We start from the raw sequence: 15,384 nt of genomic DNA, 5'->3' as shown, positions 1-15,384 counted from the left end.
GGCCCGCCGGGCTGGCAGCAAAGGAGGGGCCACCCGGGGCTGGGCTGGGCGCTGTCCCGGCCCCCCGGCAGCGCTGCGGTTTGTTCCTGTACGGCTTTGCCCTGGGAAATCAGCGTCGGTACGTGTCGCCGTGTCAGCCCGCCCGACTGTGTCAGACCCGGCACAGTCTCTTCTGTGTCTGAAAACCGGGATTTTCATTCTTGGAGAACGTGTAACCGAGGCCAGCTCTTCGTGCCGGGGGATGTGGGCGCCTGCCGGGGCTCCCGCGCTGCTGGCGGGGTTTCAGTGTTTGACTGCCCGGAGGGGGGGCGGTGTGTGAGTGTGAAGGGAGCCGAGACGCAGCCGCGCTCCGGGGCGGTTGAGCGAGGCCCTGTCCTGCGGCTTCCCGGAGGGCTTCAGGAGTACCAGTCGCTACGGGTAGCTCTGCTTGTCCTTGAAGACTTGCAGGTTTTGGTTGCTCAACACAGAGAAAAAGGGACAGTGAATTAAACAGAATGTTCCCCTTGAACTTGTTCAGCCAAGCTGGAAGAGCAGTTCTGCTGCGCTCTGCATTGCGGGGTTAAAAGGATTTTGTATTCCAGAGTGAGGTCAGCTCTTAACTCAGTCTTCTCTTTTTTTTTTTAAACTTTATTTTTGCTCCTGCTGTACCTCCAGACATGGCTGAAGAAGGCAACAGCACCAGCCTTCAGGTACAGTATACTTTGCTATTATTTTTGAACATATTTATTTCCCCATTAGTATTTCCAGTAGCTAAAAGGTACTGGACCTAATGTGATAACATTTGGGTAATGTCTTTAGATGCAGTGTTTTTACTTTGAAAGAACTTTTCCTGATAAGAGTTTTATCCTTCCAAAAATTTCAAGACTGATCCCGTTTTTTGTGTGCATGTGTGTCTTTTTATCATTATTTGTTTTACTCTAAACCATTTACAATCTGCTTCATATTCTAAGCTGTTAGTACAATGATGCAATTTAAGTACTTTTTGCTTTAGCAGTATGTTTTTAACCTAAAGGTGGAAGAATTGCAGAATTCTCTGGCAGCTAGCTCTTCTTGCATTTGTTCTTAATCATAAATACGAAACCCCTAGTCCAAAAAGGCACATGGTGCTTTTCACAGTAGTGAAAGACAAGGCCCATGACGGGAAGTATTTCTTCTCAGAACTTAAAATACATGTAACCTACTTGTACGCAGTTAAACAATGTTTCCTGAAAATCCAGTATCTGTAGTCATGTGGGCCCCTGTGCTTATGAGCAACAAGGAAGGCTAATGGTTTGGGTGATGCTGATTTTTGTGATTGCTTTTGGCGCTGGTGTTTTCCTCCTCTCCCTAAGCAAGGGCGATGTCTCACTGATAGCGGTTGATTGCAGCGTGAAGTTGTTCAACTCTGAGTGGAGAGTTTAACAACTTGTTCTGTGCTTGGTCTGCGCTCAGTCCTCTAGATGAGCGTGAGTGTTATTTATGTAGCTGTATACTTTTGGTCACTACTTCAATTCCCACTTTCTTAATGAAATTTCAGCATTGTTGGAAAAAGCAGACAAATGGTATTTGTGCTACTACGTGCTCTTAGCGTATCATCGCTCCATTTTCTAATGCAGTGAGGGACTTTTCAGGGCTGTTCCATATGTGTTTTGAGGCTGTGTGAGGCAGATGTGAAGTACTTGAATTTTGGTGCTGGCTGTCGTCCTCCTAAGAGAGTTCCTGCAGGCTTGGGCTGACGGGAGGGCCCTGCAGCACCCATGGTTTAACCGTGACCTCACACCCCTCTCAGCTGCCGTCCTGTAACAGTAACTGCTTACATGTCTCAAGTGTCTATATGGTTGTGACCTGTCTGCTTGCTTTCTCTGCTTTTCTGAAGGGATTGTCAGTGCTTGAAACTATGCCCTGTTGAGTATGTGGGGGAATATCATGTTTTCACCAGTGTTTGTGAGAAACCTTGCAAGAACCTCTCAGTTTTTCTGGAGGCCTGAATTTCTTCTTCCTCTCGTTTTTCTGTGTTGAGGTGTAAGGGCTCAGTCTGTGCATGTGCGTGTGTTATTCTTTTGCACATGAATTTGTTTCTTCTCCTCATGTAGCAGCAATGTGACTGTCAGTTGGCAACTACTATTTTTGATGTTATTTGAGATCATACAGGCCTGGATAGTAGCAGAACTGTGTGTGTCCCTGACACTGTCAAGGGGAAATAAATGACCACAATTGACTTTAAACCAAGAACTCACTGTATTTTACCAGAATGTGTTGTATTTGTTGCTAACAAATTTCCAACTTGTTTTTTTTCAAGTCCTTGTGACTTTCCACTACAATCCCACTAATACTAGTCTGATAATAATAGCAATTGAGCAAGTCTCATGTTGGGGAGGTAAATTGTTGGTGTGCTGTGTTAAAGCAACCTAAGATGACAAACTGAAGACAGCAATCCGTTTGAGTTGACTGGTCAGGCAGGAGTTTTATTTGCACTGTAGAACTGGAAGAAATTTCATTAGAGACTAGTTTGGCAACTCTCGACATGCACTTCATTTTTCTCTTGGTGACAAAGCTAAATCAAGGGGTCATCCAGATATGGAATTGAGGGCAAAATCGGGGACCAGAACTGCGTGTAGTGCTTAAGGTTCATGTACTTTTAAGGTTCAAGACTTAAAGGGACATATCTGTCCTTATATTCAGTTTGTTTCCTACTTGTTCCTAATACTTGGCTTGCTTTTTTCCCACCTGTTCTGTTAAGTTTTGAGCTGGCATTTGTGAAACTATTTTAACTGCCAGATTTTTTTCCTGAATAACAATAGTTGGCACAGATCCCAGGACAACATACCTGACGATAGAGCTTTTCCTGGTGTGTGTGATTTTCTTTTCCTGATGAATTTAATCTGCTGTCTTATGACCTTTTTTCCTCAGTCTTATAAAGTGCTTTACATTCAGTTCTCATCCTTGTTGCTCTGCATAATAGAATCATCAAAAAAGTTATCACCTCACTGTTAGACTCTGTTTTAGGACTGTTTAGGAATGCATTGATCTGCCACCAATACAAAACTCCACTAATGATTCCTCTCAGCTCAATGTCTTGTGTTTATCAAGTGGCTGTAGCTAGAAGAAAGATGTTGGAAAACACAATCAAGTTGCATTGTATGTACCAGACCAGGCACTGAGATGTTTTTAGGGAGGTATTTTGTCAGTTATGGGAAACTAATTTCACCTTCCTTTTGGTGCTAGGCTGTGTTACCAGCAGGTGGAACACGAATTCTTCAGTTTGTAGAAGACAGAATACAGACTACTATGGTAATGTATAGCTTTAATCAACTGGATGGAAGATTGTGTGTGCATAAATAGTGTGTAGCTTCTCATAAGTTCTAAGTCACAGGCAAAATCTGAGTGTTTCTTCGCTGTTGCTGTGCATGAGGTAGGAATTAATTCCTGTTATTTCATCTCATGTACATTGACTTGATCAGCACACAGATCTTTGGGGGGAAAAATGCTGAATATTTCATATGTGAGCTTATGAGCAAGACACTGATGTAGTTTAAACTTCTTGCATGTCTGATGTTTTAATGAAAAATTAAGTATTCATGGATGCATTTGACTTTCAGACGTCTTATTGAGCTAAGTGTTCTTAAGTACTCCAAAAAGTACTTAATTTTCAGGTTTTGAACAAATTACTAACTTCTTTCCCTCCTAAATTTCTCTCACAGCTGACTGGAATTGCTATTGGAGCTGCAGTCGCGTTACTACTTATAGCAATTGTTGTGTTTGTCGTTTACAGAAGAGTGAAACAATCTAGTAAGTACTCAGTAACTACGTATGTTTTAAAAAACAGTTTTCTCGGCTATCTTCAGAGTTTTTGTAATTACATGTGGTAGATTCTATGCTGGTTCATGATTATTGCTTGCTGTGAAGGTAGTGGTTCTTGCAGGAAAACAGCTTTAAAAGGATGAAGAATTTGTGTTGATTCACCCAGGTCTGAGCATAGAATTCATGACTGTCAGGTGCAGGATGCTGGAGTTTTTAATTTCTCTAGTGTTTGATAGCCTCAGTATCAGTTGGCATGCAAATATTTCAACCTTTCTGTGTTTTAACTGTTACAGTAGTGAGAAGCAGGTGAATTGGAGGTTTTTCTTCGTGAGATTAAAATTACCTGATCCTTCTATCTGTTTAGAGAGTCTTTTTATCTCCCCTGGTGGTTAGGCAGAGCCTCAAGCCATCTCTTCCCTAGTCTGGCTTGGCTAACCAGAGTTAGATAATGAGGCATCTTGTGTTGGTTTAAATTCCAAACACTGGCCACACATGCTGCTTAGCAGACAGGCGCCATAGCTGTTACGGTGGCAGCAAAACAGACAACCTGTGCTCAGTCTTCTTTCCCTTAGCATAGAGCTGCAGGTGGCTTCTGATGTGGTGCTTCTCTGTTTCAGAACAACTTCAGCCGCATGTGCCTCAGTACAGATTTCGTAAGAGAGACAAAGTGATGTTCTATGGGCGGAAGATCATGAGAAAGGTAAGTGCATCTGGCATGGTGGGAAGGAAGTAAACATTAAAATCCAGTTTGGGAGGTGTTATAAACTTTTCAATACTTCACTGGTTTAGCCTGGCCCAGGGCCTTCAACCTGTAAAATGTCACTGGAGTTTTGGGGATGTTTCAGAACTCCTGGAATTCTGCCTGAATTGCTGATGGAACAGCAATAGCTTCTCTTTCTGGCCAAACTTTGACTCTTTCAAGAATATTTGTAGACAGTGAGAGTAGTAATAAATCAATTAATATCTAACTCCTCTGTGGAGATGATGATTGTTTAATTATCTATAGTAATGTGTCTTTCTCAGTATTTAGGACTATATTCAAGATACTGAGTGCCTATATTCAGGATTGTCCTTTTCAGATAATGACTCCAGTGCTGTCAGTACATTCAAAGCTGACACTTCTTTCCCATGTGTATCTATCTGTGAGCAGATACCTGAATTTACCTTTCTGCAGTCTACCTGTGAAGAGCACTAAGCAATTCAGCATATGAGCCCTTGTTTTCTTGCACTTAACTGTCAATAAGACCTGTCAAACTGTCTCATTAGAGACTGTTCAAGAGGGGTTTATCCCAAGATTGTCCTCTGCCTTGGATTGTCACAAGGAATATCACCTGTGCCCTCAGGTTCCTGTCCTGGTGTTGTTTCTGTCCTGTTATTCTGAAACATCTTCTCAAGAGTTTTCTATCAGTCAGGAATCTGCTTCTGCCTCAGTTGGTTAAATCCTTCAAGGCTATGGCTGCCTGTTTGACATTTCTTTTTTTGGTTTTTTGTTTGTTTGTTTTTTACTTTTATATTTGCAAATGGCTTTTCTTGGGAAATTGCAACAAGAAGGCTTGAGGAAATCTGAAGACAGACATTTCCTTTAATGGATTAGGTTAATCGTAGTAGGTATGCTAGGTGTTCAGCACTGATTGCCTGGATTTCATTTTAACTGAGGAGATTCATCTTCCTGTCTTTTTCCTCAAAATACATGTTTCCCTTGGAGCTGCTTAGTGTATGTGGAGATTAATTTTTTTTTTTTTGTGATGGGCAGTATCACCATGGTCAAAAGAACTCATCTTTTCAGAGGTGTCATGAGTGGCTACGTCAGTGCAGAGATTTTGCATGTGGTTTTGTTACAAGCTTGTGCAATAGGTCCTGGAGGCCAAGGTGACTTCCTTACTCAACACTTCCTGTACCAAAATTTATGTAGCAGCTTCTTGAACCTCCATGCCCAGTCTTAGTATATGTGATGCTATTGATAAAGCCTGACTTTGGAAAGCTGCCTCTTACTCAGGTGGGGACACTGACCTCTTTTCAGAGTAGCAAATCTTTATTCCTTGCTTGTGGTTATCTGTTGAATGAATGATGGTAGATACAAATGGTCAGTGAAGCAAAAAGGCTGTTTAATTCTAAGTGTGATAAGTGCTCCCTGCCTTCTGTCTGGCAGAGTCCGAACCAGGGTGTGGGTCTGGTGGGCTCCCTGGCCCAGGGGAGTTCTGAGGCAGGAATAGCCCCTTTTGGGACCAAAGGCAGAGCGTGGTTGTGACCTGTGGGAAAACCTGCTTGAGTCCAGGTGTGCACTCAACGTGGCCAGGGCACTTAAACCAACTGCTGTAGAAAAATAAGGTAGAAGTGAGTAGCCTTGCTTTGTTAGTCACTGCTTGTTGAGGAACACTTCCTCTTGTGAACTGCTGCAGCCTTCTACCTCATGCACTGCTAAACTTCATTGAGGTGAATTGAAGTACTTGGACTTAATTAGACACTGTGCTGGCTTTAATATTCAGTTCTGGAGCTCTGTTTCATTGTGGAGGGAGGAGATTACTCCCTGAACCTTGCTTCTGCATTGCAGATCAACCTTTTTGTAGAACTTGGCCAAAAACCCCTCAATTAAAGGAAATCATGTGTGTTGCCATCCACTTCTTAATTTTAATATTCTTTAACGCAGCTGTTTATGTAACACACATCAGTAAAGAATGCTTAGAATTCCACATGGTAAGATCACTTCAGGTAGTTTTGTTTTGGGGGTTTAGTCATTGGTTTTTGCTTTTATTCCTGAATAAGACATAGATTATTGTAAATTAATGGCTGTTGATTGTACTTCATTTATTTTTGATAAAATACCAAGAGTTTACTTTCAAAAAGAAAAAAAAAAAGATTTCAAACTAATTAAAGGTTTCTTTTGTGAGAGAAACTTCTTCCTGGAATTCAACACTTTAAGAAACCAACGGAGTAATGTTTTGAAAGTAACTAATGGGGTTTTCTTGGTCTTGCAGTTGTTGCATTTCTCCAGAAGGTGGCACTTAGTAACTAGCGAACACAAGTAACAGCCTTGCTGCATGTCTGCGGTGCTGTTTGTCACCAGCTCAAAAATGAACCAGACCCTAGTTTGTCCGCATCCCAGACTGCCATAGGAGCACTGGAGCTTTAAATGTTACTTGTCTGCCTGATGTTGAGTGTTCCTGAATGGGAATTGTATAGCTAAGGGATTTTTTAGCCTCTACCATCCATTTCCATTGTAGTAGTTGCTTATTAAAAGCAAAGTATACTCCACTTGCTTTCTAGAAAGAAAGTGATCCTGGAGTAGATGTTGTTCCAGTCCTCCAAGGTCTTATTTGAGTGCTTCACTCTGCTCATGTTCTAATGCCTTGGTAGATGAGTTGGAGCCTTTGCAGGGTTGGAACTAGTGGGTTGAGTTTTTGGTTTCTTTTGGGTTTTAGAAAATGTTTTTGTTTTCATTCTTTCCTCCTAGGTTACAACACTTCCAAACTCTCTGGTTGGTAACACTGTGCCTCGCCAAAGGATGCGGAAGCGAGCAAAAGTTTTATCTTTGGCTAAAAGGTACTTGGGCTTTTGGGAAGGGGAAAATTCATGCCGTGGGTTGTATTTTTTTCTTTGTGGTGTGAAACCTATCTCTAGCATAGCTGTTTTTTTACAGTCCTGTCAGCTGTGCATCAGCCTAGCATTTTGCTGGGAAGTTTGCTGAAATGGAGTGGTTTATACACACAGCACTGTCTCTAGTTTTGCTGAAGAAAGGCAGGAGGGTGGAATGCTGCTGTTTTATCTAACTGGTAATGTGTAAGTTGGCATGGTGTACACTTAGTACTGCAGTCAACCTTTAGTATCAGTATACAGCCCATACTTACAACAAATGAGAAAACTTCCTGAACTTTTTATTTTTCTTTGTAGGATTCTGCGTATTAAGAAGGAATGTCCAACTCTGCAGCCAAAGGAACCACCTCCCTCTTTGCTAGAGGCAGATCTGACTGAATTTGATGTAAAGAATTCCCATTTGCCATCAGAAGTCCTATACATGCTTAAAAACGTTAGGTAATGTTAAACGGAAAGATAATTTTGGATTTTGGTTTTGACAGATGTTCAAGTGATGTAAATATTCAGCAGTTTGTGTCTGAAATGCTGGGGTTTCAACCCCAAGCCCCAAATTAAGGTTGACATACGGGTGATTCCCACAGCCCTTCCCAAAGGGGTGATGAGTTTACCTTTAGGCCTGGCAGACAGAGCCATTGGGTAAAGGAGCCCCGGGTGTCTGCATTAAGTAACTCAAGGTCAGGTGTCCCACTTAGGGATAAAAGCTGGGACCCCTTGCAGGAGGGGCAGTGTCTGTGAGGTGGGTGCCCTGTGCAGAGTTCCCTGTTGGGGAAGGACCTCCCGCCTCCCTGGGACTGGGCTCCAGGCAGCTCTGGCTTTTGTAAATGTGGGCTGTGTGGAGATTTAGTGTGTGGCTTCCTTGGTCTTATGTGTTTGGTTTGTTGATTCGGTTGTCTCCTGTCCTTTCTATGGGAAACTGCATTTCACCATATTCCACCCATTGTTGGTCCTGCGGTGTCGTTGTTTGCGTCAGTGGGACTGATGTCAATTATGTATAATCTGACTGACTTGTTTGTACCCCCAGCACTCACCCATGTACTGACCCTTTGGTATCAAATACTATTTGGTTATTGGTTCATCTTTATGCTGGCTGTGTCCTTTATGCTAGGCCTAATAACTGGCAAAACAGTGTCATGCCTTAAATTTTATCACTGCACAGTCAGAATCTTTAAGCAGTTGACTGAAAATTCATCTGAGCATGAGGAAAGAATAAATTACTTCTAATTTTCTAGAAATGTCAAAAAAATAGTTGAGTGCATATTAAGAAAAAAAAAGAGAGAGGAATGATAGTGATAATAAAGCTATTCCAACATGAACTGGTTTCTTCTAGTGCATCTTCAAATATCCCTTTAGACTATATCAATTTTTTGGTACAGTAAAGCATCGTAATTGGCAAATGTTAATTGGATACTGTATTGGCAACTCTCTAAACTGCAGAATCTTTTACTTCTCTGTCTAAAATGGCTGCAAATGGAATCAAAGTCAACTTAATCCCCACAGCTTTTTTGTCGGGTTGAGAAGAAGGGATGATCTTCGTGCCTGTTCAGTAAGGGGTTAAATTTGCTGACACAGCAAAGAGGATGAGATTTTCCAATCTGTAATTTTGTTAATTTTTCCTCCCAATTATAATATAATTTGGTCCTGAAGGTCATACTCTAATAAAACTGGTGTTTAAGTCATCTGAGCTTTCTGCTGTGGAATTATGATCTCCTATGACTAATTGATGTTGCAGTAGAATTTGATTGACCGATCCTGTTAAATATGAGCTAATGGATCAGGTTTAATATGTGTATTTCTGTCTCCCTGGTAGTGACTGATTAGTTTCAGTACTGAAGGAATCCAGTTGCACATTACCTGCAGGAGATAGAATATTCCAATTTTACAAGTACATGCAGATGACAGGAATTTTTCCCTTTGTTTTCAGTATTTCTCATGTGTTCTGGTTACATGGAGAGGATAGCTCTACTAAAAGGAGAAGTTCCATAGGGTAACTTTTCTACTGCAATATGTAAATCTTGCAGATTTTTATACTTTTTTCCCCTTCAAAATCCATGCTGGTGTTTTCTTGAGGAAGACTGGATATATTTCCTTCTGAATGTGCTGGCATTGCGCAGTGTTACTCAGAAAGGACCTTCAGTACTTACAGTTTCCGGTGTTTCACAGTACTCTTGCACTTCTCTCTTGGGGACGCTGCCATGAAACAATTGACTCTGGGGTTCATCTGCTATTCATGCCTGAGAGCTTTGCTAATTTAGGAAGGATTTTCTAAGGGCAGTGGTGATTTTAGGTTTCTGTTTACATTTTCTTTCCCGCAGGGTCCTCGGCCACTTCGAGAAGCCTCTTTTCTTGGAACTGTGCAAGCACATGTTTTTTGTGCAGTTGCATGAAGGTGAATACATCTTTCGTCCTGGGCAGCTGGATAACAGCATCTATGTTGTGCAGGATGGCAAGCTGGAAGTTTGCATTCAAGAAAGTGTAAGAATAAACTGATCTGTGATTCTTGAGATAAATCTGTTGGCATGAATCATTAAGCATTGATTAAACTTAGACATTTGAATCACAGTGATTTAGAAAGAATTAGTTCCAACCCTTCAAGGACATGATATTTATAAAGATCAAGGTTTTTAGCTGTGGTCCCTTGTGTCTTAGATGAGTGAGCAAAACATAGTCCTGATCAGGAATTCTAAAATGTCTTCATATACTCCAGCTGCATAGTTACTGAGGGAGGACATGGTGCAAGGCGGGCTTTTCATTGGAAACATTCTCCTTTTGGATGGTAGTTATTTAAAATAGGTATACGGAGCAAGAGAGACCAAGGACACTTTGCTCTGTAATATTCTAGTGTGGTAGATAGCAGATTTATCTGGGAGGTGGAAGATTCAGATTGACTTATAGGTGGACAGGGAAGAGAAATGATGGCCTGTTTAATAGGTGAGTCTTAAAATGTTGAGTGCTAATAACCTTTGTGATCCCTTCTTCCAATTGAGATTTTTTTTTTTTTTCCCTGACTGACCTTTGAGTTTAGCTTTAACATGTGAACAGCCTTCTTGTGGCTGAAAATGCAGGGAATTTGTTTGCAGATTCTATGAAATTTGCTGATTTCTCTATACATTTGCATTTTGCTGTTTTGTTCTGTACTACCTCTTGAAATGTAATCCCTTGATAAAGGGAGCTAATTCTGTCTCAGAGTGAAGGAAGCTTTTTTAATTGGTTGTTACGTAGTAAAGACAAGCAGGTCACATCTTCCCCCTAGACAAAACTGTCTTTTAGTTTCTTTTAATCTAGTACTTTTAGAATGGTGTTTTAGAACTTTGGTGCTTTGAATTTAGCACACTTCTGTCAGAGCAGAGAGAAGACAAGCATCCGAATTATAATGGGGGACCATTTCTTTTAGGGCTGCTCAGAGTATCTGGCAGAATGAGAGCACGTTAAGCTTTCTGAAATGCTCTGTATATGCCAAATATGCAACCATGAGGCTGTAGTAATCTTCTATCCTACACTTGCAGGATGGAACAGAAGTGGTTGTTAAGGAGGTGCTGGCAGGAGACAGCGTCCACAGCCTTCTCAGCATTCTTGATGTTATCACGGTAAGTTCTTGAACATGCAGGTTTTCTGTAGTGCTGCTTTATGTCATGGAGAGTGTCAGGGGAAGTAGACTTTGAATATTGCTAGGGAAGAATCAGAATGGAAAATGTTTCTCTGCCCTATTCTTTTCCTTCTCCCAGGCCTTCACAGCTGTAAACTTATCTCTGTGGTATGTAAGCTAGTTGTGAAATGTGTATGCTTGACAGTGTAATACTGGCTATTTCTGATAAGCAGTAGGGTTTGAATTATTCTTTTATGGCTGGAACACTGAGGTATGGTTTGATTTGCTTAAGGTCACAAAGCAATCAGGAGGAGAACCAGGTTAAGGCCCAGAAGTCTGAGCTTTTACACTGTTTGAATTGTTACTTTACTGAATTTATTTTTATTTAGTTTAATGAAAATAAATCTGACAGTTGTTATTGCTGTAATTATACTGTGAAATCAGTTAATGGATTTAATTTTTTCCTAATGTGTTAATGTTGCTGGTGACCATCTGAAGGTTGTGCTCTTTGGCAGGCAGCAAGATGAGCTAAATGGTAGCTGGGCATATCCACAGCACAAATTAATGGTGTGGATTTTGTTTCAGTTGGAGTTACAATGATGGTTTTGTCACAGTGTATCTGCTGAGAAATACATAAATCAAAGGTGGTAAATTCATCATCTGCAGTAATATACAAGCACTTAAAGTGCTTACTTGAAGGATTTTGGTAGTTGAGAGGATGAAGATAATCTAATCAATAAATTGTTCGTATTTGGCCTTGTATCATGTTTCTCTTGTGCTTGGCTGTTTCCTTTCATTAAAAGATACTGTTATTCTATGTGTAAGTAGTTTTAATGATTCTGTAAAGTGTTCTTTGCCACTTTTAGATGCAAACATATATCTATATACCTACATATAATTTCCATAAAACCTATTGAAAGTGATAGACAATTTTTAACCTTGGTCATGCTGTCTTCTGGAGAAGTAATGGCATGTGAATAATTTTGACTGTAGAAGTTAATTCCTGCTGTCAAATCTATGTTAATAGCAGATTTAGACGTATCTTTGCCCTTGATACTTTCACCAGTAAATTTTCTTAATGACAATATTCTAAAGAGCAGGACCATTGTACAGGAACATGAATACTGGTCATGTTCTTTTTCTGTATGTTTTTGAGTAAACAAGAAGAAATCCTTCTTGTACAACAATGGTTTGTTGTCTTTTTTTTTTTTTTTAAAGGGTGGTTGCCATTCATTTTGTGTTGTGGGTTTTTTGTTGGCTTTTATTTTTTTAATTCTCATCCTATCTTTTTTTTTTTTTTCCCCTCTTTCTCATTAGTTACACCATTGGTAAATCAGAAAGTGTGTTGGAAAGAGTTATCAGCATGCAGAAGTGTATGTAACCAAAAACCTTGCAGATTTTTTTGCTAAACTTGTTCTCATTTATTTTTACAACTCTCTTTTCTCCCTTGTTTCCCAGCTTTGTGAAGTGGTTGTTCTATTTCTGGTTTTCCTCTTCCTTATGGTCCTTGTGACTTTTGGTATAGAAGTAGCATGAAAATGGGCAAGGAGAGAGGAAGTAGCATTGATTAAAATAGAGAAGACTTCTCAGTGGCATTCCAAATTAGTGGATGTCTTAGAACTTCCTGCAGATGCCATACCCTTAATTAAGTTTCACTGTATCACCAAACCTATGAATCTGACACGAAGAAAGAATGTATTCAGAGAGGATTCGAGTTGTCTGAGCTGAATTTGTGATTTCTTTAACTGATTTTGTAACACATGACGTCAGGCCAGTCCCCCACTTGGTTGAGAGAGCTGCAAGAAAATTTAAGTTCCTGCAAGAAGTGGTGACCTCTTGTTGTTGGATCTAAAAGAAATGTCACACAAGATGGAATATTAAATTAGAAAAGTACATTTTTTTTAAGTTGAAAAGTCCCCTTAGATCTACTAAATAGATACCAGCTGTGACATGAGACTTGTTCTGTGTTTTACTTATTCTGAGGACAGATAAATGTTGCTTTCACAAAACTCAAAGGAGAAACTGGAAACTTTTGAATCCAAGTAGATGCTAGCCCTTTCCTGGTATTTTGGAACAATTCTGTGTTGTAGATTAACTACACTGACTCTGAATTGATATGGCCTCAAATATTAAAGAAGTCTCTGAACTGAACATTGTTGATGTCCATGCAAGTGTTTTCAGAAGCTGTTGCTGAGTGCTCACTCTACCCATATGTGCAGTCAGATCTTTTTCTTGAATGGTGAATCTTCATTCAGAGTTAAATGGAACAAAAAGAGGGAGTGATGCTGACTGTAGAGCTTTGGGTTTTACTCTTCTTTTGCCCTCCATGTGGAGATGGTATTTGGAAAACTGAGCAGGTGGCATAGCTGGAATGCAAAGGAAGAGTCTCAGAGGAATATTGATTAATTGCCAATGGCTGAGGAAAAAAATGAAAGTCTGAGGATTAAAAGAAGCTGAAAAAGCCACTTGGATAAAGGTGAGCCTGCGGGGCTCAAGTCTGTTTAAATGACAGTGGACAAGACAGATGAGGCTATAAGGAAGCAATTGATTGCTGCAAGAACTTTGGTTTGCAGCAGAATTGGTGTATTGTGGAGGATTTCAGGTAGGAGCAGAGGAAAACAAGATCCAAGCAATGGGAATAGGGAGAATATGCCAGATTTTGGGGTACAAAAAGGAGTTACCACCCTAGGTGGAAGAATGTAAGGCACCTGTGTCTTGTAGCAGATTTCTTAATCAAATTCATTTGGATTTGGCTATTAGCTGTCGTCTGGATTCAACTACTGTTTTAGCTGTCACATTTGTCACCTACAATATTTAATTACTCTGCAGCTCCTAGAACAAGATAGAAGTAAATAGTTATCCGTGCTGAGAACAAAAAGTTCTCTTGTTGAAAAAGCCCTAGTTCACTACTGATTATAACTTAACTGTTCCTTGTGACCTCAGTGTGTGATTGTAAAATAGCATAATTTAAATGTGGTGTTCTCCGTGTGCTGCTGATTACATTATATTCGAGAGAACTGACAATTACAGGAACATTTTCTCTTCGCGTTTCTCTGACAGCTTTTAGCATGTTCCAAACCAATTAGATATGTTGGTTGGCCCTTTCAAAAGCAGACTGCTCTCTTGCAGGGATTTTGAAAAAAGCAAAATTATATGCTGAAAAACTGGAGGGATGGGCTGTTCTTTGGAGAGAAAAAAGGCTGCTGCATCATTATCCGTTATTATCCTAAAACTGGTGTTCTAAGAGACTGTCAGTGTTGGTGTAGCCTCAAACAAGCAGTGTTCAGAAAAAAACCCAAACACTTTACTGGGTAGAGCACAGACCATATAAACATGATATACAGTGCTGCTTCTGCCCTTTTGAATAACTGTTAGGGAACACTGTTAAGGTAAATGCTTATCTGTCCAGTGACTACAGATTTAATAGATTTCCTTAGTTTTTCACTATGTATTTGGTGTAGAGATTGATGGGAAGTACAGTTGATGGCAAATACAGCGTTGTATATAGTTAAAAGCAGACTATACACGTTTTCTTTTACATTTGAGTATAAGGAGAATTCCAAATGACCTCTTTGTCTAGAGCCAGGCTATAAACTGGACTGTAAAAGAGTAATGTTGCACTTATTTTGGGTACAGTAAAAGTACAGAAATGTCATTTGTTAATTAATTAAAAGAAACTCGGGAAAACTGAGGACACCTGGTAGCTTTGCACTGTAGGTCAAAGATGTTTAAAATTTCAAATCCCTCAGGAACTTGAAAATCAAAGCTATTAATGGCATCCCCAGATCTTATAAAAAGGTCATCTGAAGTTGGTGTAATTAAGGAATTGGTTCCAATTAATTTGATTTAATTTTAGAATTTGCTTCATCGTGACTTCCAGACCAGCAGGCAGACAGAGCTGTAGCTTTATTTTACAGAGTGATTATAGTTGTATGGGCTGTATCTTGTTTGGTTTTGCTGTGTTCTTTAGGCAGAAATTATTTTTCCAGTGATTGTTTAGTTGTCTGATGCTCTGGAAGACTTACAAGGTTTTTTTTTTTGTTTGAAATCAGCATTTAGCATCTGTGTGTTTATGTTTGGAAAAATTTGCCTTATGCTGCTCAGGAGGAATGAAAGCTTCAGAAGCTGTAAGGTGACTGTTAAAGCAGAAACTCCATTTCTTCCTTAGCTCCTACTCCATACCACAGACAGACTCCTTTTATCTTAGAAATATTGGATAAATCAATATTTCATGTACTAGTAAATGAATTGATGAATTACAGATATTCTTTTCAGCATTTACTAATAGGGTAGAAGGGGTGTGATCTGGAATTTTTTTTTATCCAGGTGTTTGGCAGTATGTTTTTAAAATCTGTTCTGATTCAAGGGGAGATATCCTAAAGCAGAGGCTTTCCTTCCAGTGTAAAAAAAAAAAAAAAAAAAAAAAAAAA

General features: G+C 39.9%; 1 protein-coding gene across 1 annotated transcript in view; it reads left to right on the top strand.

Moving 5' to 3' along the window:
* Positions 1-6: 6 nt before the first annotated feature.
* PNPLA7 (patatin like phospholipase domain containing 7) overlaps positions 7-15,384 on the top strand; it is a 125,872-nt gene continuing 110,494 nt past the window's right edge. The window contains exons 1-9 of the mRNA XM_026860308.1: positions 7-118; positions 655-689; positions 3,205-3,270; positions 3,681-3,768; positions 4,398-4,480; positions 7,232-7,320; positions 7,669-7,809; positions 9,684-9,843; positions 10,875-10,955. Coding sequence (XP_026716109.1) covers positions 657-689; positions 3,205-3,270; positions 3,681-3,768; positions 4,398-4,480; positions 7,232-7,320; positions 7,669-7,809; positions 9,684-9,843; positions 10,875-10,955 — 741 coding nt within the window. The 5' untranslated portion in view covers positions 7-118; positions 655-656. The remainder of the gene's footprint in view (positions 119-654; positions 690-3,204; positions 3,271-3,680; positions 3,769-4,397; positions 4,481-7,231; positions 7,321-7,668; positions 7,810-9,683; positions 9,844-10,874; positions 10,956-15,384) is intronic.

Source organism: Athene cunicularia (genome assembly GCF_003259725.1).
Source record: "Athene cunicularia isolate RWA chromosome 17 unlocalized genomic scaffold, athCun1 chr17_part1, whole genome shotgun sequence".
Lineage (NCBI taxonomy): Eukaryota > Metazoa > Chordata > Aves > Strigiformes > Strigidae > Athene > Athene cunicularia.
Note: the sequence above shows the minus strand (reverse complement) of the source record. Positions and strands in the feature narration are given on the sequence as shown.